The sequence below is a fragment of the Phoenix dactylifera genome, chromosome 4, assembly GCF_009389715.1.
Source record: "Phoenix dactylifera cultivar Barhee BC4 chromosome 4, palm_55x_up_171113_PBpolish2nd_filt_p, whole genome shotgun sequence".
Lineage (NCBI taxonomy): Eukaryota > Viridiplantae > Streptophyta > Magnoliopsida > Arecales > Arecaceae > Phoenix > Phoenix dactylifera.
In genome coordinates this window covers 1,681,997-1,707,254 of record NC_052395.1, presented here as the reverse complement: position 1 = coordinate 1,707,254, position 25,258 = coordinate 1,681,997, and the positions used below count along the sequence as shown (strand labels likewise).

General features: G+C 39.8%; 1 protein-coding gene across 3 annotated transcripts; it reads right to left on the bottom strand.

Moving 5' to 3' along the window:
• Positions 1-2,543: 2,543 nt before the first annotated feature.
• LOC103723714 lies at positions 2,544-24,973 on the bottom strand. 3 transcript variants are annotated; one of them, XM_039125270.1, is made up of 8 exons: positions 22,130-24,973; positions 18,202-18,306; positions 15,954-16,028; positions 15,719-15,862; positions 5,376-5,483; positions 4,021-4,072; positions 3,886-3,937; positions 2,544-3,128 (listed from the first exon to the last, which is right to left on the bottom strand). In XM_039125270.1, the coding sequence occupies exons 1-7, from the start codon at positions 22,403-22,405 to the stop codon at positions 3,900-3,902; spliced, it is 798 nt and encodes a 265-aa protein (XP_038981198.1). In that variant the 5' UTR covers positions 22,406-24,973; the 3' UTR covers positions 2,544-3,128; positions 3,886-3,899. The 3 variants fall into 3 exon arrangements, with proteins under 3 accessions (XP_038981198.1, XP_038981196.1, XP_038981197.1); XM_039125268.1 differs by having other exon boundaries at positions 15,954-16,046; positions 22,130-23,520; XM_039125269.1 differs by having other exon boundaries at positions 2,544-3,111; positions 15,954-16,046; positions 22,130-23,518.
• Between the last annotated feature and the right edge of the window lie 285 nt (positions 24,974-25,258).

Sequence of the window (25,258 nt, the reverse complement as noted above, 5' to 3'; positions counted from 1 at the left end):
ATGAAGGGCCTAAGGTTGCAGCCATGATGGACCCATATAATGACAAGAGAATCAAAGATTTTCCTAGTTTTCAGCATGCTTTGACTACCATTTTTAATTCCCAACACAGAATCGAATCTCTGACCAAGCCACTCTCCTTACGGCATGCCACTCCGAAAAGGGTAAAATTCTCGCACTTTTCCAGAAGAATTAGTAGCCAAGTTAGGAAACTTTTACGTATAAAAATCCCCCGAGTCGTCGAGAAAAAGAAGGTGCTTTTCCCCATCATTTCAACCAAGAGCATAAACTACTAAATACCTGCTCCTCGGCCAAACTTCCACCCCCGGCGGGGCTGCGGAAGGGAGGAGGAGGAGGGAATGTTCCAGGTTAAAGGAGAGATGAAAAATGAAAAAGAAAGAAAGCATCATGATTACATAAGAATTAATGTTCTTCGCTCTTACGGTTATTCCTTCTTGGGTATATTTTATTTTCCAAAGAATTTCCTCTTTGCTTTCCGGAGTATTATTTAATGTAAAGGAGATATATCCTTTAATCCACTTTTGCGCCACAGTAGATTTAAGCACGTCATAAGTTAGAGAACCTTCTCTTCTTTTAAGTTCCCTTACCCCAATTCTTTTTATCACCTTCTCTTCCCTCCAAATAATTCAACATACAAAATGCCATGATACTCAATAGAAAGTAGCACACCGATGAAACAACATCTACATAACAAACGCAGTGGAGGTCGTTTTCAAGGCAATCCTCCCTTGCATGATACAATGATATATATGAGAGAGCGGGGGAGGGGTTAGGAGGAGAATGAATGCATGGGTGATGATTGGCGACGGGAGAGGTGGGCAGTAGTTTCGGATTTAGAATTACAATACGCATTGGAAAGTGGTATATGTGGGAGGATGGGAATAAATGGAAGATGATTATTTTATATGGAGGGGAGACCAATGGGTGTAGCTGCTTAATTATTTATTCCATTCAATTGAAATGCAACAACACACTGCCTGACTCCTCTTATATAATCTCTGCAAACCTTGCCTTTCTACTCCACACACAAATCCTCTCTCTCTCTCTCTCTCCCCCTCCAACCCTCCTCTCCTCTTTTCGATCAAGTCATATCCTTGGAGATCATAGAAAGGTTTGTGGTGGGTTGTGGTGTGTGGGAATGAAGGCTGACAGAAGAGAGTGAGCACATATGGTGTTTTCTTGCATGGGGGGAGAGTCCAAGCTCGAAGCTATTTGTGCTCACTTCTGTGTCTGTCAGCCACCACCAACTCCCTGTATTTTGGTGCGAGTGTTGGTGTTGTTCTTTTCCTACAGATATATTACGTGAGATGTATATCGTGGGTGGATATTTTCTTTTAGTTCTAACGAGTATACTGGAGACAGCAGGCAGTCTTCCAGTGCACCGCCGGTCTGTTTGATTTACCCTCGTTGATGCATGGCAGGCAGTTTCTCAAGTAGCAAGTGCAGATTATCAAAGCCTGTAACACGCACCAATGATCCAATCATCGTGAGTATTCATTGCCAAGCAGACTTCCATAACGTGATTTATTGGTGGTTTACATAATTAAGAACGATCCAAGCCCAGAGTTCCAAGTTGTGAATCCACTACCAGTTTATAGGAAAAAAGAAATGTTACCCTCAACTCGAGGTGTACCATGGAAAATTATACCCTACACTGCATGCAACATGCACAGCCAATTACAGCTGCTCGATTCCATGAGCGCAAATCATCAAGCGCTCGTTTCGATGCATCTCTACAAAAAGTCAGAAACGAGCTGCTGTGATTATCTGTATGCACTGCTATATGGTGCATATAGTGTAAGGTATATACCATTCGCTAATCAAACCAAGAAACACTCCAAAAAAAAGGTTTGGGAACAAACAGTTTTCTTTGTGCTTTGTCAGCTATGGAAAAAGCACAACAGCAGTGATTTCCTTCACAAAACTTCTTCTATCAACGTTGTTTCTGCTCAATCATCTTGCACTTCAAGTCCTTTGCTCGCCTGAGTCCTCGATGTAATATAATTCCTAGTGATCTCTTGTGCAGGCATAGTTTTATGACCTTATCCTCTACAAACACCGCGTCAATAAAATTGGGGCGACAGTCCACCCCTCACCATTTACATTAGAAAAATAATACCTTAGGTAATCGAACTCCATCCGATGGTTCTCAAATTTGACCGATATTAAAGGCCTTTGCTGCTTCTACGCTGTGTATGCTAGTGTACTCAACTATATGCTAACAGAAATAATATAGAAGGATCAGGGAAATATGCAAGGTACAAATTTGGAAAATAATACAGAAGGCACCTAAAAGGCGCAGCCATGTATTATCATGCAAATTTGGAATTCCACAAAAATATATATGCTTTTTTTTTATATCTTCCCAATACTTGTTTCAATGCTGACTTTGATGCGTTTTGGATTATGAATTGCTTTTAAAATGCACACCAAGGCAGGGCTCAAATCATCATATTAATTTAGGTCATTGTATTTGATCTACTTAAAACATGGAATGCAGAGTGAAAAGAAAAAGAAAAAAAGAATTCTTATATAATTTTAGAGATTATATTTAAATTAATTTGAAGCTAATTATCTACCCAGCATTCGTCCTTGTCATATGCCGGACTACACCAGTAATAATTTAAAAAAGGCAAAAATAACTTTAAACAGAAGACCATTAGATTTTGCTCAAAGCCTGGTGTCAACCATCCACCTTAAGAGAAATTACAAAGTGTTGGGAGTCATGCAGTCAACAATCAGACATACTGCATACAATTGCTGTCTAATGGAATGGTAGTAACTTGACGGGAGACGTGCCAACCAGTGCTACTTCGGTTGTGAAGCTCCCAATTCCAAAAGAAAATGCTCACGGAGCTGCATGCAACCGTAGCTGCTAGTCCATATGGCATCACCATCAGAAAAACTATGCCCCGTGCTAACAACGTCCCATAAGTACATCCATAATCATTCAAGAAGCAGAGGAGAGCACTTCATATAATATATAAGAGGAAAGTTTAGGGGCGCTTTACAGCTCCTCCCAAGCCATCTTCAGCAAAATGCATTTCTATAGTTCTTTTTTTTTTTTTGAATCCTCCATGCACACATGAACACCTAGAGGCCACCAGATACTGTTAAGAATTAAAGAAATGGCAATGTCAACACATTCAACTCAAGTTTTTTCTAAACCACATAATACTACATTGCAAAATACCGGCAAAAAAATGCAGGATATGTCTCCTAACAATAGTCATTATGTTGTAGTTATACCAGTTTTTTTTGGTCCAAGACATGGGAACTGCAATTAGCTACAAAGAAATCATGTTATTCCAAAGTGGTAACCTAGCATTATAAAAACTGTAATAAATAAATAACGTACATGTGCTATATCGCTCAAGTCATTGTGCTCATTCCCCAACTCACTATTGTCATAATCTCACATCAACTAATAAAAAGGGTACCATATGCATTTATTAGCCTGGGCTGGTCCTCCAACCAAATGCTTAAGCTTTTGAGCCAAGTCCATAACAAGTGGTATCAAAGTCATGCTTGTGCATCACGACACTTATTAGTCATATAGGCCCCTCACTATGGGATACCAGGATCAAGGAGAACCCAAGCCATGGATCCCTCGTCCCCTCTGAGTAGGAGCCAACCTCACGAGGGGATCATGAGGTTGGATGCGATAAATTGTCACAATTCCACATCGACTAATAAAAATAATGCCGCATGGGTTTATTAACTTAGGCTGGTCCTTTGACCAACAGCTTAAGCTTTTGAGCTTATTGGGATGTTGGAAGATTCTCAGGTTTCAGCATCATTGTAGTCATCAAGAGAGAGAGAGAGAGAGAGAGAGAGAGAGAGAGAGAGAGAGAGAGAGAGAACTACCTTGAAGATCAGAATTAACAAAGTTCGCCAGGCTCGTCACAAACCTTGCCAACTGCAGAAAAATCAGACAACATTGTAATGCAGTTGCACATAAATGACAAAGGTTCAAACAATTGATAGACTCAGGTTTCTTACCTGGAAGATCAACAGCTAAATTTGCTTGAGCATCGGCATCAGAATTGAACTCCTTCAACAGTGACAGACAGAAAAGCCTATGTCAGTACAAGAGGCATAAAATGACAGGCACAAGCATGTCAATAATGAAATGGTTAACTGTTTTTTTTATAAAAAAGTCTCTAGTTACCAAAAGGAAAAATGAAACTATGTTTTCTCAAGAAACTAAAAACTTCAGACCATGGGAACTACCACCAATATGTCAATTCTGACATTATTCGTGCTACTAAAAGCAACCATAACAAGTTTTTTTTCTTTGAAAAAAGGTTTTTTTTTTTGCATGGAGCCTCTTATGCATTATTTATTGCATATAACTCCCTTTCCTTATCCTAATTGCTGCCAAATGCCTCTATTACCACAAAAAATTCCACATACCTCTACCATTCAGCAGTCTCAGCAAACAAGAAAAATTCTTGGAATACTACAAACACTAACAAGTAGTAGCATAATGCTGCAATTTTACAATGCAATTGCTCTTTTACCCCTTGAATACACTGACAAATTATAGAGCTAGATTGGATGACGAGAACATCTTTTGTTTAGAGTCTTTGGACCTAGCATCCTCTTGTTATGTAGATACTGGTACAGTACAGAGTGGATTACTAATACATGGTAATTAAATTTTGGTTTTCTTTTGCATATGTAGTTCAATTTTATAAACATTTACTTTAAAAAGTAAAGGCATTTCTGAGTTTAAAGAAACAAAATGACAGCTGCATCATATATTTGTAGCAATATGCTATTAATATTCCTTGTGTACTAAAAAAACAGTTAATTGGGAAGTCATTTGGGAATTGTTGTGGCAATGAAGGTGTCAGCTACAAATAGCAAAAAGAAAGGGACTCATAAAAATAAACAAAAATCTAGGGGTTCTACGTGCCCTCACCCCGTGCAAGCCACCCCAAAAAAAAAAAAAAAAATCCGAGAGAGAGAGAGAGAGAGAGAGTCATCTTGAGGCTATATATCCTTGTATCAGCACAATAAGCAAGGATTTCCTTTGTATCTTACCAAAGAAAAATTCAAAAAAAAAAAAAATGCAAGGCTTCCACTGTACATGTACGTGCTCAAATTTATGAATGCAACAACTGCTCCAAAGAGCAGACTCCAGAAAAGACAGCCTGTTGATATAAAATCTCCAGATTCTAGTATATAAAGTTTAGCATATTCACTTGAACAATTTACTGTGCCATGGCAGTTTGTACAGTAACATGAAGGGATGAAAAAGGAAGCATTTGCCTTGTACCAAACAAGAAGGATTTTGCTCATACTTGAACACAATATACCAAACTGCTTGAATGAGACGGAATTCTTTTTACCCTTCTAACATGGCTGATCTTGAATGATAGAAACATGTCCTTCAGGCCTTTTGCCTCTTTACACAAGTTAGCCATATTTTGGTTCTTAGTTTGCCAAAGATCCTGTACCTGTTTTCAGGAAGTACACAATGTCACTGCATCACAGGAGATGAGGCAATACAACATTAGATGGTAAACAAAGTTGTATTGATAAAAGTCTCAAAATTCAGAAGACGGTTGTTTTGCAGAAGGCAGGCTAGATGACAAATGTATGACAACTGTATTTCTTGAACTGGACTGAAAAAATTGAAAGGGCACATACTACAAGTTAGTTTTGTATAAGAATTATTGCATTGATGGATACCAAGGGGAGGATATCAGAGGCTCAAAACAGGATACAAATGTCTCTCCTCAAAAAGCTTATTGTAGGAGAAAAAAATATTCCACACATCCAATAAAGCAACATTCATAAATATCATTAACCACAGCAAGCGAACATAGTGATCATCTTTGCTAAAGGCCGAATTCTCTTTTCCAAATTGCAACCATAATACACGTGATAATACAGGACACAGGACTTATTTGTACTGGACCAGATAGGATGAAATCCTGCTAGATTTTGTGATCCAATTGGATTTCTCAGCTGCTCTTTGGTTTGGCACAATGTTAAATATCATACCAAAAACTAAAATACCATGGAAACATTTTTTAAGAAAAAAAGTTTTCGAAAGAACATTTCACCCTAAAGGAGATGATGCATTTCGTTCAAGCCTCTCTAATCATCTTTGAGAAGGTGTTCACTCCAAAAGCAATGAGTCCATCCCAATCCCCTTTGCTCCCCTACTCACCAATGAAATCCTAACCCTCCCCTCCTCGATATGCAAAACCTCCAAAACTGCCGCCACCTGCCAACTTGCACCACTAGTGCCCTCTTTCTTCCACTCACCTCCTTCCTCACTTTCCACCTCCATCATTCCCACCCAAGGTTCATCGTATCATATCAGATCCCATACTAGTACCATCATATTATCGTATCCGTACACAGTACGGTACATGACAACAAAGCATATCGAGTGTCGGAACAGTACAAAACAGCATATTGATTCAATACCGATACGGTACGCTTGGTATGATATGGTACCGATTAGTACAACAAACCTTATTTTCAACCTAAACCCTTACATGACTATTAGCTGCCCCTTGACCCCTCAATTTTCCTAGCCCAGCACCCCTCACTTTTTACACCTTGAATGCCCATGGACATCCACAGCACCAGTATCTCTCTCATCAACATATTCCCGTTGGTGGCAATGGAGTTACCAGCAACACCTTGCCTGGTTCATTCTTTGCTCTACTTAGGTCTGATCCTAGGCCAACTTAGGGTTATGCCCAGAAAGGCTCTGGGCTTCATTTGGACAAGCTCAAACCTAGCCCATGGCCCAAGCTGCCTCCGCAATAATTTCGTCCTCTCTCTATCTTGATTGCTCTCCACCATGCCTCTCCCAATCAGAATGGGTGTAAATGGTACCTGAAAACCCGATAGCTCAACCCAGTTATATTATAATAGTTGAGTATGGATCCAATTTAAGTTTCTAATATTATTGGATTAAAGTAAGATTCCATATATAGGATCTGATTTCTTACTAGATAAACTTGGACATAGCTAAATTCAAATTTGAAAAATCAATAACTGAAAAGATATACACATAACGTATACATATTGTTGTGGTTCAAATTAGGCCCAAGGGTGACCACGCTGGGGGAGTCAAGGGAGCTGCTGGCTGGAGCGGAGGAAGAAGCCGCTTCCTGCGCACCGGCGGACTTGCACAAAGCCTCACTGGTGGGGTTTTGGTGAGAGCCCTCCGATGATGAAGTTAGAGTGGATCTCCATTGGTCCAAAAGTCCTTCAGGTGTTATCTGATGGGGCTATTTATAGTTTCCGTAGAGGTGCCCAGGTAGCGAAGGTATGAACCGTCCTCATCATAGGAGGAGATGGCTTTTAGCCAGATGGCGCGCAACTAGAGCTTGCTTGAGGCGCACGGCTTAGGCCGTTCTTGTGAACGGTAAGGTGTTGGTAGATGTGGCAGGGCATGGCTGGGGCAGTAGGGCATAGTCCCTGATTGATATGTCGTGGCGTGGCCAGCAAGCAAAGCATGGTGCGGTGAGGCTGCTGCAGGGCATGGCCGCAGCATGTGGACGACAAGATCGGCTTTCTGAGGTCGGCCTTCTGAGATCGGCACGGCCTTCTAGGGTCGGCCTTCTGAGGTCGGCTCGATCTTCTGGGGTCGGCCTTCTGAGGTCGGCTCGGCCTTATGAGGTTGGCTCAGTCTTCTAGAGTCGGCCTTCTGAGCTCGGCTTGGCTAGAATTGGGTGACTTCATGCCGAAAATAGAACGATCCATTTTGCCTCCCATCATTGCCCTCCGACTTCCGAGTTCGAGTCGTTTGTTGGCTCGAGCGAAGAAAGTAGCCGAGTTGTCGATTGTCCTGTAATTCAGCCAAATATTTGTGAAGATATATGTGTCGAGTAGGGCGTACCTCTCGTGTCGTTGAAACTAACGGCTTTAGGCCGAGCTTTCCGAGCCGAGCTAAACAACTCTACTCTGAGGTCGACTTCGGCGGCCTTCTTTGGCTCGTGGTTGCTCAGCAGGGCACCCCCACTCAGATCGAGGCGCGTCGTCACAGAAGGTGTCGAAATAGCATCGAATTGTCATCGAACGTCGTTGAAATGGCGTCGAACGTCGTCGAAATGGCGTCGAACGTCGTCGAAATGGCGTTGAATTGGCGTCGAAATGGAGTCGAATTAGCATGAAATGGAGTCGAATTGGCGTCGAATGGTTCTGCGGTCGAGGGAGCCCCTTCAGCTCACGGTCGGCAGCGCTCCGAGCTCGGGCCAGGGCGCGTCGTCGTTTGTGCATCCAGGAGTATGAGGCCCTGCCCCCGAGGTCGAGGAGCCATCATCATGCAGGATTCATGGCCATCCAGGAGCATCTTCTTCCGCCAGGCCTTCTGATCCTTCTGAGCTCGGCCTTCTGATGTCGGCTCGATCTTCTAAGCTCGACCTTCTAAGGTCGGCTCTCAACAAAAGCACCAACTGTTGAGTTCACGAAAAACGAAGGTCGGCCTCCCGTCGTGAGGTATTGTCCGTTCTGGGGGATCCGCATAGGTACTACGCCCCCGCACGATTTTGTTCCTTCAGTGCGGGATCTAGTCTCGCTACCAAAAGGGCCCTCCTGGCTTGGGGACCAAGCTCGGTGGGAGCTTCGATGGTGGCGACGCTCTACAGGAAAATGGCATCGCAGGCAGTGTCCTAAGGACTCATGCTCATGAGGAGGGAGTACAGGCTGGTCTCCTACTTGCTGCAGGCTTTGAACGGCCGCAGTGAGCGCTTGGACTTGTTGGACAAGTAGGTTGAACTACTCCGGCTGGACCTGAGAAATTCAGTCCGCCGGTTCTGCAGGGCGTGGACTTTGGAGCGAGTTGTCAGATGTTGGTGCCCGGCTCCTCGATGCATTTGAAGCTCCGTGACCCCTTAACCTCATGATCACGACTCAGGCCCTTCCTCTAGCACCAAATATTGTGGTTCAAATTTGGCCCGAGGGTGACCACGCAGGGAGAGTTATGGGAGCTGCTGGCTAGAGCGGAGAAAGAAGCCGTTTTCTGCGCACTGGCGGACCTGCACAAAGCCTCACTGGTGAGGTTCCAGTGAGGGCCCTCCGATGATGAAGTTAGAGTGAATCTCCGTTGGTCCAAAAGTCCTTTAGGCGTTACCTGATGGGGTTATTTATAGTTTCCGTAGAGGTGCCCAGGTGGCGAAGGTATGACCCGTCCTTATCATGGAAGGAGATGGCTTTAAGCTAGATGGCACGCAGCTAGAGCTTCCTTGAGGCGCACGTCGTAGACCGTTCTTATGAATGGTAAGACATTGGTAGATGTGGCAGGGCATGGCTGGGGCAGCAAGGCATGGTTCCTGATTGATATGTCGTGGCATGGCCAGCAAGCAAGCATGGTGCGGTGAGGCTGCTGTAGGGCATGGCCGCAGCATATGGACGACGAGATCGGCCTTCTGAGGTCGGCCTTCTGGGGACGGCTCGGCCTTTTGAGGTTGGCTCGGCCTTCTGAGGTCAGCCTTACGAAGTCGACTTGGTCTTCTGAGGTCAGCCTTATGAGGTCGGCTCGGTCTTCTGGGATCGGCCTTATGAGGTTGGCTCGGTCTTCTGGGGTCGGCCTTATGAGGTCGGCCTTCTGACGTCGGCTCGGCCTTCTGAGCTCGGCTTGGCCAGAATTGGGTGACTTCATGCCGAAAATAGGATGATCCATTTTGCCTCCCATCACATATTATATATAAATATAGAAATATAAGGAGGATTGGCTACAAGACATGGCTATATTATATATAAATATAGAAATATAGATGCAAGTTTGGAGCTTACGCATTTTAATAGATCCGAACCTGAATCGAAACTTAAAGCCTTATTGAGTTTCTATGCACGTACAACATAGATCTGACCCGAGCCTGACACATTTATAGCTAAGGCTGCAAATGGGTCGGGTTGACCTATGACCCGACCCGACCCGACCCGCTTAAACCTGACTCGACCCGACCCGCTTAAACCCGACCCGACCCATTCTAGAGGACCGGTGGTGCCGGGTCGGGTTCTAAAATTGGACTCATTCCATTTTTCGGATCAGGTCTGGGTTTACCCGACCCAATCCGACCCGACTCTTTTGAATTTTGGATAATTTTGGGTTTTCAACCCTGAAGGTTAGCACTAAGTTGATTGACCGTATGTGTTCAAATTTGAACTACCCAAGTTAAAGTGTGAATTAGTTAGATGGGTTGGTTAAGATTGTTGGATGCTATATATTCTTTTGTGGTGAGCTTTTAGGTCTACTTCGGTAGCAGGGAACTGGTACTTGAAATGCCTTGGTGGTACCAACGCACAAGTACTGGTATCACTGGTGTTGTACCATCACTCTAAACCCGTGACATGAGGCATCTGGTCGTCAAATCGATAAAGATTAAGAATAGAAATTAACAAGAAGATAAGACACAAGAAAGGTCTACAAGAATAGGAATCTCTAATTTCATTATATTAGAAAACTTTTGGATCTGATTGAAAAACCAAACATATAAATTTGTGAAATCATAATTTGTTGCTCAAAATTTAAAAACACATCACAACCCACCTATCTTTGTTCGCCTATAAAAGATGCTAACTAGCATACATTTTATTAATTAACCTGCTAGCTTTGAACATCATTAGCAAATCAATGTATAAAAGTTTCTTGAAAGCTTTTCTTAATACCTCCAAGATAGAAAAAGAGCTTTCTAATGCTAGCAAGCATGAAATTCCACATCTACTTGGATTTCTATATAGTAGTTGTTGTTCTTGTTGTTGCTGTCTCTCACAGAAATTAATGAGTTGAAACATTTTGTTATATTCCTGCTATCACTTTTTAGTATTTTGCAGCACTATAAAGGAGGCGAACATGAGCTTGGTACGTTAACATAAATCTCAGCATTGAAGTTCTGGGACATAATATTCTAACCATCGTACCTTTTGGTTTTAAGAGACTGAAGGCACCTTTTGAGAGAAAAAGTAACTTGAGAAAAAAGAGAGGTGAAATAGGGGATGAAGAGAGGAAGACCCGAACCAGACCTGAGCCGGACCCAAATTTTTTGGGTTGGGATCGGCTTGTACATGGACCCGACCCGACCCGACCCGAAGGACCCGTTGGGTTAGAAATTTTAATGGACACTACCCGACCCAATCTTCTATTAGATTGGATCTGGGTCCAACAATAGAAACTGAACAAGAAATCAGGTTGGGTCGGGGTCACTCATGACTTGATCCGACCCGACCCGACCCATTTGCACCCCTATTTATAGCCTACCAATTACTCCTCATGTCATTCAGTGCCACTACATGGGGTAGGCACTGCTAATACACTAATAAGAGAGTGATCAATGCAAGGGAGAACCCTCCCTGTCAATATGGCCCTCATGACTTGCAACCTACCACCCTAAACCCCGCCCCTTGTGGCCATTGTCATTGTCATCACCATCAAGGTTCTAAAAGATCTTGATAATCAACAACTGACATGGTGACACCAACCCCTAGGAGGGTCTTCTTCCACCCTTCTTGCCATAGGGGCATCATTCTTAGAGATTGTGGTAGGCAACAGCTACTACATTGATGTCAACCCATTGGAGGCTCTTCACCAATGCTTGTCATCGTCATGCGCCATTCTCAGAGATCATGGTGAACAATGGTCACCGAGGTGACACCCACCATGGGAGGCTCTTTATCAATCTTCTCAAGATACGTGCAGGTCATCCATGAGAGTGGTGGTGCCACCCCACTTCATCAACCACGGTCTCAGTAGAGAGTCCTCTATAAACACCAAAGGGGTTGGGCTTGTTGCTTTTTTTGTAAGCAGACTTGGGTTGGCATTGAATCAAATTGGCTAAGCCTAAGCCTAAGGCAAGCCAGCCCAAGCCCTTGCTCTACTTATTTCTTCACTACAACAAAAATCCTACCTGTTCTAAACATCCATATGTTAAATAAGGAAAAAAATAAAATCTTAGATTTTCCTCCTACATCATTCAAATCAACATCCTATTGGATTTGAAGCTGGCAAAGAAATTCTTCAGATTATCCAAAAGGGTTTTTTGCATGAATATCCTCCTAAATATTGAAATTTGCATGAATACCCTCCTAAAATTGATATTTGCATGTATACCCTTATTTTTCTTTGTTCTTGCAAGTGTGCCGACACCATCTAACGCCGTCAAAAAATTAGCGGTTTAAAATTAAAAATGACTGAAATCTCCTTAATGAATAGATATGCAAAAAAAAAACGTTTATAAGCGTATATACTATATATGCAAATAATACTTAATGAAAGTATTCATGTAATTTCACATATTTAGGAGAGTTTACATGCAAAAAATTTTAATTTTATCTTTTTCTATTTCAACCTGTTTTAACACTCGGATTTGTCTAGTGCCTACTTCTCAATGTTTTTCATACAAATATTACTTAAAAAAAAAGATTGATTCGACAATTAGATAACAAAAAGAGTTATAAAAGTTCTTTCACTAATTATGAAATTATTCTATTTTATTCTTCTTCATTTATAACAAACTCTATATTTTATTTTATTGAAACATAGCTTATAATATTTATTGTTATAGATGCATATATGAGGGCATATATTAGAATATAGAAAAAGATTAGGGCACACGATAGATTACAATGATCAAGCTTCTTTGCTACTGCTATGCTTATGGATGGAAGAACAACATCAATCATCTCCAAGCAAAATCATTAAAGGACTTTGAACCGTTCATACTTATTAACAACCTCCACGGCCATGTGGTAAAAGGCCTCCCTAAACAAATCCAATTGTTAAAACAGGTTTGAAATAGAAAAAATTAAAATTAAAATTTTTTGCATGTAAATCCTCCTAAATATGTGAAATTGCATGAATACCCTCGCAAAGTATTATTTGCATATATACCCTTATAAATATTTTTTTGCATATCTACCTATTAAGAATATTTCAGTCATTTTTAATTTTAAACCGCTAATTTTTTGATGGCGTTAGATGGTGTGGGTACATATGCAAGAAAAAAAAATAAAGGGTATACACACCAAACAAGTATTTTATAAGGATATACATGTAAATATCAATTTTAGGAGGATATTCACGCAAATTTCAATATTTAGGAGGGTATTATGTAAAAAAACCCTATCCAAAATGTCCCTTAGGTTGCTTAACCAATCTATTGTAACAATTCTCAAGGATAAAGCTTTTACCAAAAGGAAAAAAAAAGACTAATAAAGTAAACCAATAATATTTAAACTATGAGTAATTGAAAACCATAATGGTCTAGATGATTATGTGGAGAGTAGGATCGTCATCAAGGATAAGCTAGAGAGCTAGCAGCAAGATGTATCAATGGACTTCAAGGTAGAGACGAAACTCCAATGAGAAATGTTTCATAAGAAGTGTATAGGCTCAATGCTATAAACCAGACAAGGGTTCACTCTAGAAGCAAAATATAAGTGGGACATAGAGTGCCAATTTATGACCCGACCTACAACAAGCACGATACAAGAGGGTTCGGACCAGGCATAAACAGGTCAAGTCGTAAGCAGTAGACCCGACTTAACCTATTTATTAAATTGATTAGGTTCAGGTTTAGAGTCTTGACTTGTCTAACCATTTAATAATCGAGTCAGGTAAATAGTTGCAATCCAACCCGTTTAACCTGCTTGACTCATTCCAACCTATTTTTTGAATGAGACACATGGGTTGGCTCAGGTTACCTATTCAACAAATAGGTTGGGTTCGATTTTGGATTTCTAACTCATTTAATAAACGAGTCAGGTTTTGATTGATAAGTTTTCGTGATACCTATTTCTCAAACCAACCCGAACCCTGTCACCCCTAACCAAAAGTGGAGGAAGCTTTGTAAGTGCAATAGTGGCAGTGGGAAAAGCAAGTCTTTGGAGAGGGAAAAAAGGTTAAAAGGTTAAGGAAGGATGACGCAAGTAGATGGAAAGAACGGCCATTGGAATTAGCTAGAGTAGCAAATTGCTCACTCAACAAGAAATTACTAAGGATATAAAACCCAAGGTAGAGAAATCATGATAATAATTGTTTTTATGCCAAAAATGAATGGAAGAGGGGCACATCTATATTCGAAAAGAATTGCTAAAATGGGGCCTTGTAATGCACAACAAAGCCTTTCTTGAGAAAGTGAGATCAAAAATATAAGGGTTAACCTCAGCTTGAGCGCCAATTATAAAAGCTCTCAAATGTTGATGGATCTCACTTTGGTCGATAAGGAGAATCATATGTATGTAGGCTAGGGCTTGCAGATCATTTTTGAGGCCAAGGCAGTAGACCTAAAGGCGTAAAGATGCCAATTAGCATGAAAAGACATCCTAAGGCAAGATCCAAATTAAGAAGAAAGGAAAAGGTGTTGCTTATCAAGAAGAATGATTTTTTAATACCAAAATTATTGAGATTAAAAATAGATAATATATGAGCAATGAGATGTTCTCTCTAATACCAACATAATGAATATCCTTGTCAAGTTATTATTGAGGAAGCTTCCTAGAGGAGTGAACCGGCAAGACTAGCTACTGTCATCAAAGTGGACAGATCTTGGTTAGTGGTGCAAGGAAGCAAATCTTTTTAAATGATTGATGTTAAGGTAGCTTTGCAGAGCCACAGCTATAGTAGAATCTCTGACTGCTGAAGAACAGGTTCAACAATTTAACAAATATGGTATCAAGCAAAAATCAAAAAATTGGTACTCCGATGGTTGTCATGTTGAATAACTCAAATCATGCCCTTTATAAATTTTGGTCTCTCAACATAGCTATCTAAATGTCTATTTATATATGTCAGAAGTTATTTAATTCGCTTAATTATTTAAGCATTCATGTAAAATATGAAATTCTGGTCTGCAATATCACACAAAAATGTGCATGCATGCACCCACACACAGAATAATTGATGCAATTGTTGGAATATGCCATCTATCTAATATCTATGATGATGCAACAATTTGTATTTCTTACAATGCTGCCTCCTTTAAATGAATTGCAAAACATAAAATGTGTTGCACCTAAGATGTAAGATGAAATAAAAACCAAAGCCTTCCTTCCTTCCAATTACCCAATTGAAGATTGCACTCCTCCTCCTCTTTCTCTCTCTTTTAGTATCCCTTTATCTATAATATTTTATAAATATTATTGCCCATAATGATTCCAGTTAGCATCTAGTTAGTCAAGTAATTGTATCTTATAGCTATTTCTCATAACTATTTCTTCTATAAAGTAGCCAAACAAAAATGATTTTTCCAATTGCTTAACCATTCGACAGCTCATTAAAAATATAAGGCTATTCATGTTTGAGAACCAGATAGCGTTTAAAACTTGTCTTCACAACCATAGTCTAAACAATTGTAGTGGAGTCACCATATGTGCAACAAGCATCATACTTGAGTCATACAAAATAGACTAAAGCATTTGAACAATCGCTCCCGCAACAAAGAAGATTGCTTAGAGAAGCCAAGGGGTGGAATTACCAAATCACAAAGTGAACTGAACATGAGACAAAGTCCTTGTTGTACTTAAGAGAGTAGAAAAAAGCAAGTTTTTTGCCAGCTTTGCCAACCAAGGTATACAAAAAATATGAGAACAGCAAGTGCTTTGCCAATAGCACTGAAGTTCTGAAACCCTAGCTTATTAGCGTTAATATGCCGCCTTCATGAAAAAGTGAAATATGAAAAACTGTAATAAAAGTAGGTAGTAACCTAACAACATGAATCAAACCACATACCTGCATACAGACAAGATTAGAGTCACCTTGCACACGAATTTGCTTAAATCCTTTCTTAAGAGCATATTTCATTCCTAATATCAATGCTCGATATTCTGCAACATTATTGGTCACGACACCCAAACCTTCACGGAGCCGAGAAATCTTCATTCAAACAAGGAATCAAGCTTGTCAAGGAAACAGTAACTCATCTAACATAGAAACACGCATAGGCAAGAGTTCTGTGCATCTCTACCACAGTTCCATCTTCAGTTCGAAGAATTGCTCCAGCACCAGCTTTTCCGGGATTTCCTTTTGAAGCACCATCAAACTCCAGAACACAAGACATCTGGATGTATTAGACCAATTTTATCTCCTGCTGGATACTTAATGAGAAAAATAAAAAATAATACGGAGAATGGAAGGCCAGGAAAATATAACCAATAACGTAGAGACTAGAGAGCATATATTATTGTTCAGGAGCAGGGTGAGCTAGAATCATGTACTATATAAAATTATAAATACAATTGATTTCATGCATAATCATGTATTAGTTAATAATGTAATGAAAGATTTTCGAATTATTTGAGCCACAAGATCAATATAAATATTAGAGAATCAAGAGGTTCTTCTGATTCATGTCTTTCAGACCATAAAGTTTGAGATGCAATTGTCCAAATTCCAAGAAACAATGTAAAAAAAATGGCAGCTATAGATTAATGAAAGATATAATGATGGAGGTATCCATTAATGGTTATAATTTATGCAAAGATATATCTTATTTTAATTAGGGCTGGCAAAATGTGACTGACCTGTCAACCCAGCCAATGTTCGACCTACCATAAGTAGGTTTGTGTTTGGGCTAAATGTGTTTAGATCGTAAACAGGTCGACTCGTTTAACCTGTTTAACATTCAGGTCGGGATCGGGTTTCAGACATTTGACCCGTTTAATATTCGGGTCGGGTTGGGTCATATAACCCATTTAACACCTGTTTAGCTTGTTTAAAACCTACTTAATACATTTCTATCTTGTTAAACCCAACCCGCTTAACCTGTTTAATCCGTTTAATTCCATTTAACATGTTTAAATCCATTTAACTCGTTAAAAAACCCATCTAATCTATTTAACCTATTTAACCTGACTTGACCTTTTTAAACCCACTTACCTGTTTAATAAACAGGCCGATTTCAGATTTGAATTTTTGACATGTTTAATAAATAGGTCAGATTTGGATGGACGAAGTTTTGACCCGACCCGACGCGACCCGATTGCCCCCCCTAATTTTAATCACGTAATAGGAGAAAAACACACGACTAACAAAACATGCTTATGCTCTTTAAGATGAGCTTGCCAAAGACAATTAGAAGTATGAAAAAGAAAAATTAGAGAGGAATTTTTTGAAAAAGAAAAAGAAAAAGAAAAAGGAAAGAAAAGGATAGTAAAGATAAACACTGGATACAATTTCGAAGCTTATACATGTGCGTTCCATATGACTGCTGTTTTCTAGGCTTGAAAGTTGTTCTTTGTAGGTTGCCTGGGGGCCCAAACCATGCTGTCACAATTAGAGAGGAATTTGAATGAAAAGTTGTCCAGGACCACCCCAACAAATAAACCCATCTTGGATTTTCTCTGAACCAGATGATGCGATGGTATATTTGTGCTGATGCAAAATTTTATTGAACAATAATACAAAGTAATGATTAGGCCAATGTGTTCTTTTGCTGAATACTTGAACGAAAGTGCTCATACAAAGACACTTTAGGTGCATCATGGTTATATCAGTATATTAATGTGACAAAGACTTGAACTCAAGATCTCATAAGACCGCTTTGTTAATTTCTTAGTGCATATTAGCATTTCCATGGCTCAAAAAACACCTACTATTTTCATCAAAATCATGGCCAATTTAATTGGTTTGACTGCTTTGAGAGGAGGCACGTGGATCGAGCAATTTTAAAGAATTCCCCACCTGATTCCAGACAAGATGGAAATATATTTCATTTCCAGTCAAACCCCATTCAGCCAAATTGCTCCTCAAAATATAGGATTAAACATGTATAAGGGCATAAATCCTTAAATAATCACACGAAACATGAACAAGATATGCATTCTGCCTGGGATTGGCATAGGATAAAATTATAAGTCAACCTAGGCTACTAGAGAAACTAAGAATATAATAACAACTTGAGGCCTAAATCTATTTTAAAAAGAAGAGAAAAGAAAAGAAAAGACCTAAAAGTGTCTATATTCAAACAATCCATCAACTTATATCATCAAACGCAGTTTGCATAAAACTTGAATTCAGAAACAAATTTGTTGAAGCAAATCCAGCCAACAATCCTACTACATAAAATGAACAAGTTTGCAAAGCACGTAAGCACTAGGAAACATCTCCATACATGATGGAAGACTGACTGTGGGTGGTATAGAAGAAAGCGTTTCCCAACCACAGAAAGAGCAGCAGAATTACATGCTTTAGTCATTAGCTATGGAGAAACTCACATAATTATGTGAAATTGGTTGTGCCTTGACAGAGTGCCCTAGTTTTAAATGTTTATTTGCCTGTTGGTCCTGTTCAGTTGAGGTGGATGTAGATCCAGTTGCATCCTGTTGGACAAAGCATATAGATTGAGCCAACTGTGAAAGTATGAGAAAACACCATGGCATAGATAAAAACATAGAAAGGCTCCTCTTGAAATATGTTGTTCAAGAAGCAGAAAAAAATCCATCACATAGTTGGCTTCATAGATGCTACGGCAAAGAAAAAATGTTACAGGCAAGTTCTGCTAGGCTATTAAAAATACATCAGATTATTTTAGTTCCTTGTATTTCAGAGGTAAACGACAATTCAGATCAGATAAGCAATGAATGCGTTCATCCATCAACAATATAAACATCATAAGCATCTTTTATAATTATCATCATTTCATTACATACGAATTTCAAATCTAACTTGGATCCCCACAATGACCTCATAGCCATATTGCACAGAAACAAATTGTCAAGTACTACCCAACATTTCGCTATAATTAAGAGAAACTTCTAGATATGGACCTAGATGATTAAGAGATGTGCTGGCCACTCAATCCATATTTCAGTTTATATGTCTTAAGACACTTAGCCATCCAAAATGAAGTACTTTAAGTAGTTCTGAAAAGGTGTTGTGCAAGCATTCACAAACCCATGTATGTGCACATGTTTTTTTTTTCTTTTTTGGGAGGGAGGGGAGGATGGGGGCATTCTATAATCACATGCATTTGCTAGCCTTTTACCAAAATTATTGTACCACAAGTTGGAAGCAATGAGCAAGCTCTGATCACCATGCAGAAAAGTGCATAAAGTTTTCTCAAAAGAAGGCCCTACAAAAACATCAAATAAAACTCATCTGAGGGAGAAAACAGAGTGAACAAATTTGTTGCCGGAGTACCCTACAATCATTTCACAGGGATATAATGAGAAAGATAAGATCAACATGCTTAAAAATAGGATGCAAGATAAACATCAGTGGTGCTGGCTCTTCTGTTAATGAAAATGATATTTACAACACTCAAGACTTCTAAATAAGCAAGATCTCTCGCTCGCTCTCTCTCTCTCTCTCTCTACCAATGTGCAAGATCTACATAATGCATATAGAAATGTATACATACATATGCGTATGGAAAAACACTATTTAACAAAAAGAATCATCTTTCTTGATTATTTTTCTTTTTCTGTTTAAAAAGAGATGTAGAAAAACTTACCTTTTCCAATGAAGAAATAACAATTGTGTGAAGATAATTGATAGCCCTCGTATTTGGCAAGAGATTATCTTGTTATCTTTTTCTTACGAAATGGACGAGGACCACAAGAAATGAACTAAGCAAACAACGATTTCTAAGAACTCATGTAAAGCTAGTAACCATTCCATGACAAAAATCTTAAATGAAACAACTCCAGAATGAAAAAGCCACAACTCTAAGTCTCTAACCATCTAATCTTTTATCATCCAAAGCTCAAATGATTTTTTTTCTTTGGGGTGTGAGTAGGTGGACCGGGTGAGGAGCTCGGGGTGTGGGTGGTTCGAGACTTAAACAAAAAAGTGAACCCAAACAGAAATCTAAAATCAACAAAAAAAAGGCCAACTATATATCTAGATAACCAACATCCTTGAATCACCACTTGGGCCTCTCCCGGACATTTGGACCATTGGTGATAGCATCTTTCCTTTAAGAATCACCTAAAATCAGCGTATGAGAAGAACTGCCAAAGGTGGAGTCAAGGTACGTGGAACCGACCGAACCGATGTACCGATGAAGACCGGTACCGGTTCGGTACCGGTTCCTGTGAAGAATTGAAGAGAAAATTATTCTCCTTCTTATTCAAATCTGCTGCACAGTTTTTTGAATTTATACACTTAGGGAGACTAACTAAAATAGAAAACTATCCCAACTTAAATCCCCACAATTAAGGGATTATCCCCACAATCAAGGGATTGTCATAACTACAAAAATCCCCTAAATAAAGCATAACAAGTTACACCATAAATACAATGATTCCCTGATTTCCTATTATTACACACACACAGTTTCCTTATTAAGAAAAAATCGTGTTTTCCCACACTCCCCCTCAAGCTGGTGAATGGATGTTATCCATTCCAAGCTTGCTAATCATCTTTTGAAATATCACACCAGTTAGTCCCTTGGTCAGCACATCCGCAAGTTGTCCTTCAGTAGAAACGAAAGGAGTACAAATCAAACCACTGTCTAGCTTTTCCTTTATGAAGTGTCTGTCAACTTCCACATGTTTGGTGCGGACATGTTTTACAGGATTATGTGCTATGTTGATGGCTGACTTGTTGTCGCAGTAGAGTCTCATTCCTTCGGTGGAAGGATACCTGAACTGGACTTTAACTTCACCCCTTTTCTTGTTTTGATCTCATATTTCAATTCTTCCATTGGTGTCTCCCATTCTATCTTTAAATCGTCTAGAATGATCTTGAGCCACAATAGTTCGCAAATCCCTAGAGCCATTGCTCTAAATTCTGCCCCTGCACTAGACCTTGCTACAACACTCTGTTTCTTACTTCTCCAGGTTACAAGGTTGCCACCAAGAAAGGTGCAATAACCTGATGTTGATCTTCGGTCAACTGGGGACCCTGCATAGTCAGCATCTGTGTAGGCTTCAAGAGTCAATTTTTCTCCTTTCTTGAACAGAATTCCTTTTCCTGGAGCTGCCTTGAGGTACTGCAAGATCCTGTTTACGGCTTGAAGATGCACCTCCTTGGGGTTGTGCATAAATTGACTTACAACACTAACTGCATAGGCAATGTCAGGTCTGGTATGTGACAAGTAGATTAGTCTTCCTACCAGTCTTTGATAAGCACTTTTCTCAACTGTGGCATCCTCAGGAGCTTCTCCGAGTTTATGATTGAATTCTATAGGAGTCTCAACAGATTTGCACCCCAACTTTCCCGTTTCCTTCAGCAAATCCATCACATATTTTTGTTGTGAAATAAAGATTCCATGCCATGAGTGAGCAACTTCAATACCAAGAAAGTATTTCAGCCTACCAAGTTCTTTTATTTCAAACTCTTTAATCAAACACCTCCTTAAGGCTTCTCTTCCTTCCATATCATTTCCAGTGACTACAATATCATCCACATATACCAACAAGGCAATTACCCCCCCCCCCCCCCCGACACCGAGTGCTTAACAAACAGAGTATGGTCTCCTTGGCTTTGTTTATATCCCATTGCTGTCATAACTTTAGCGAATCGCCCAAACCAAGCCCGAGGTGACTGTTTTAGACCATATAGAGCCTTCTTTAGTCTGCACACCTTTCCTTCTAGATCTGAACCAAAGCCAGGAGGAATTTCCATGTAGATTTCTTCATCAAGATAGCCATGTAGGAAGGCATTCTTGACATCAAATTGCTGCAAACTCCACCCAAGATTAGCGGCCAAAGATATCAGTATTCTCACAGTGTTCATTTTTACAACTAGGGCAAAGGTTTCTAGATAATCAACTCCATAAGTTTGAGTATATCCCTTGGCTACCAACCTAGCCTTATATCTCTCAAGAGACCCATCTGCCTTATATTTAATAGTGAACACCCATTTACACCCTACTAGACTTTTTTCCTTAGGTGGTTCCACTAATTCCCAAATTTTATTTTTCTCAAGAGCTTCCATTTCAACCCTCATAGCATCTCTCCATTCCTTATGTCCTAAGGCCTCAAGCACTGTTTTGGGAATGGTTATGATGTTCAGATGTGTAAGAAAGGTTTTGTGACTATGTGATAGTTTCTCATATGACACAAAATTGGACAATGGGTATAGTGGATATTGGGTGCATTTTCTTGTGCCTTTCCGAATAGCAATGGGAAGACTAGTGTCACTAGCATCATGAGAGTTAGAAATAGTTTCTTGAGGAAGTGTAAATAGATATGTTACCTCATTACCAGCGGCTAGTTCAGAATCTTGGATTTGCATAGATTGAATAATGGGTACCTTCTTCCTTGAATAAATCAGCAGTGGGCGAGTAGAACTTAGAACCTGATTATCTTTTGCCAAAGTTTGTGATTTAGGAGTACAAGGTGGCTCGAGTTCAATAAGAACAGGGACGGAGACGGAGTTTGTAGAATTTTGAGGGACCGGAGAAGGAATAGGAGAAGAAGAAGAGTGAGAATTAAGTTCCAGTAAAAATAGGTCCTTGTCCTTATCTTCCATAAATGTTGTCTCCCCCTGAAGATAAGGCTGTGTAAAATAGCTCTCTTTCAACAAATGTTACATCTGCTGGCACATAGAATTTGCGAGTTGGAGGATGATAACACTTGTATCCTTTTTGAGTAGATGAGTATCCTACAAAAACACACTTAAGTGCCCGTGGATCTAACTTTCCCCTGTTATGAGAGTGGATACGGACAAAGGACACACAACCAAAGATTTTTGGAAGAAGATTATTTGTAGTGTTGAAGTTGGGAAAATGTTTGGACAGAACTTGCATGGGACTTTTGAAACCAAGGACTCGAGAGGGCAACCTATTTATGAGATGAGCAGCAGTTAGAACACCTTCCCCCCAATAATTTTTTCTGAAATAGGAAGGCTCGGGTAGTGGCTAACAAGTGGCCATTTTTTCTTTCCGCCACCTCATTTTGTTGGGGGGTGTTAACACAGGATGACTCATAGATTATTCGTGATAAAACTTGATTGAAGAAATCCTTAGCATTATCAGATCTGAATTTTTTGATCCCAACCCCAAATTGATTTTTTACCATACTGTGGAAAGTAGGAAACACTAAACTCAAATCAGACTTATTCTTTAGAAGAAAAATCTATGACACACGGGTACAATCATCAATGAATGAAACAAACTAACAAGCCCCAGATATATTAGGAACAGTAGAAGGCCCCCAGATATCACTATGGATGAGTGAAAAAGGAACAGATGTTATTTTATTGCTTATAGGAAAAGAAGCACGTTTGTGCTTTGCAAGTTCACAAATATCACAATGAAGAAATTTTTCATCAATCCCTTTAAATAACAATGGAAACATACTTTTAAGAATGCCAAATGAAGGATGTCCTAGACGAAGATGATAAAGCCAAATCTTGTCTTTATTTGAAAAAGAAAACTCAGAAAGCAATAATAAAGATAAATTATTCTTAGGTCTATTTTGCCCACTTGATTCTTCAAGATAGTAAAGTCCATCTTCCTCCCTAGCACGTCCAATCATCTTCCCAGTTTCCTGGTCCTGAAATACACAATGTGAGGCAAAGAAAGTAATGCTACAATTCAAATCTTTTGTGAGCTTATGTATGGACAAGAGGTTAGTGGACAGTTTGGGAACATGAAGAACACGTCAAGTTTCAAAGTCTGGTTTATTAAAACACTTCCTCGGCCAGCAACTGTTATTAATGTACCATCGGCTGTGGCTATTTTCTTATTGCCAGGACATGGATTGTAAGAGATGAATTTATGTGATGAATGAGTCATATGGTCTGTGGCCCCTGAATCAATGACCCAGGAACCTGAAAAAGAGGTTATGCTTGAGACACTAAGGACATAAGGGGAAGGATCCTTACCTGAGAATGCTACGGAACAAGCACCTATAGTAGTAGGCTTTTCCAAGGACCCCAACAAATTCCTCAGCTTCTCCATCTCACTTTTATTGAATTCTCCTTGCTCTTGTGGCATGTCCTCCTTTCCGGGCTGTGTGTAAGTCATATGAGCCTATCCCCTTTGCTGTTCATTCTTCATGGTCCAATTTTTGTTGGGCAATTGCGGCTTTCCATGAAGCTTCCAGCAATGCTCTCTCGTGTGGCGAGGCTTTTTACAGTATGTACACCATAAGGCATCCTTGCTTGTGGTTTTAGATAGGGTTGGTCCCTCATTCATGCTCATAGTCGGTTGGTTAGGGGTGGGATTTTTAAAAACCTGCCCCTTTTGAGACCATAGCCGATTCCTCAACAGCCTGAGGTTCCACCATTACTCCTCTCCGTCCTTCTTCTGCTCGGATTATCGCAATAGTCTCATTTAATGAGGGTAAATCGTCCTTTCCAAGAACTTGTACTCTGACCGGATCAAACTCCATATTTAGACCTGCAAGAAAATCATAAATCCTATTTTTCTCTACAAGTCTTTTCACCATGGCTGCATCATCACTACATTTCAGTTTAATGCATTGATAATGATCCATTTCTTGCCACAGATTCGTCAAGAGGTTGGCATATTCTGTGACAGTACGTTCTTCCTGCTTGGTGGCTGAAATCTTGATCTTGATCTCATAAATCGGAGCAGCATCACGAACCTTAGAATAAGTCTATCCAACAGTATCCCATATCTCCTTCACTGTGGTTAGGAACATACATGTGTCACTGATCTCCGGGAGCATTGAGTTCCATAGCCAGGACATCACCATAGAGTCTACCTCATCCCAAGCATCAAATCCGGGATCACTTGCTTTAGGTCCCGTACCAAGCGACTCAATTTGCCTTTCCCTTTCAAGAACGTTCGGACTACCTGCGACCATTTCAGGTAATTCTTTCCATTCAATCTATATGCCACCTACAGGTTCTGTAAATCTCCTAAAGATGGAGCAGAATTTGCTTCAACATTCTGCATCTTAGAGGTGTTGGTGCTGTCTGTGATTTCTGTCATGGCTGTTGGAGATTAAAGATGATGAGAAGATCAAGAAAAAGATCTGTTTAGATCAAGAATAACAGTGGCCGAAGAGAGGAAAAGAGGAAAATAGAAAGAAAAACAGCAATTAAGGCTGTAAATGGGTGATACCAAGTTGAAATCACCACTTGTCCTAAAAGCTTAAGCTTATAGGATAAGGTAGATTTATTTATATATTTTATATTTTCTAACACTCCCTCACATGTGGGCCGGGCTTTTCTTAATGGGCAAGCCCAACATGTGAAATTTTTTTTAATAATGGGGTTAAAGAGTGCGGAGACAGGGTTCAAACTCAGGACCTCTGCTCTGATACCATGTGAAGAATTGGAGAGAAAATTATTCTCCTTCTTATTCAAATCTGCTGCACAGTTTTTTGAATTTATACACTTAGGGTGACTAAC

What these genes read in the sequence shown, in the direction of transcription:
- LOC103723714 (XM_039125268.1), bottom strand. Translation starts at nt 22,405, where the DNA reads ATGGAAGATAAGGACAAGGACCTATTTTTACTGGAACTTAATTCTCAC. An exon ending in AGATCAGCCATGTTAGAAGG is followed by an intron (nt 4,073 to 5,375) that starts GTAAAAAGAATT and finishes TCACTGTTGAAG; the next exon opens with GAGTTCAATTCTGATGCCGA. An exon ending in TTTAGCTGTTGATCTTCCAG is followed by an intron (nt 3,938 to 4,020) that starts GTAAGAAACCTG and finishes ATTTTTCTGCAG; the next exon opens with TTGGCAAGGTTTGTGACGAG.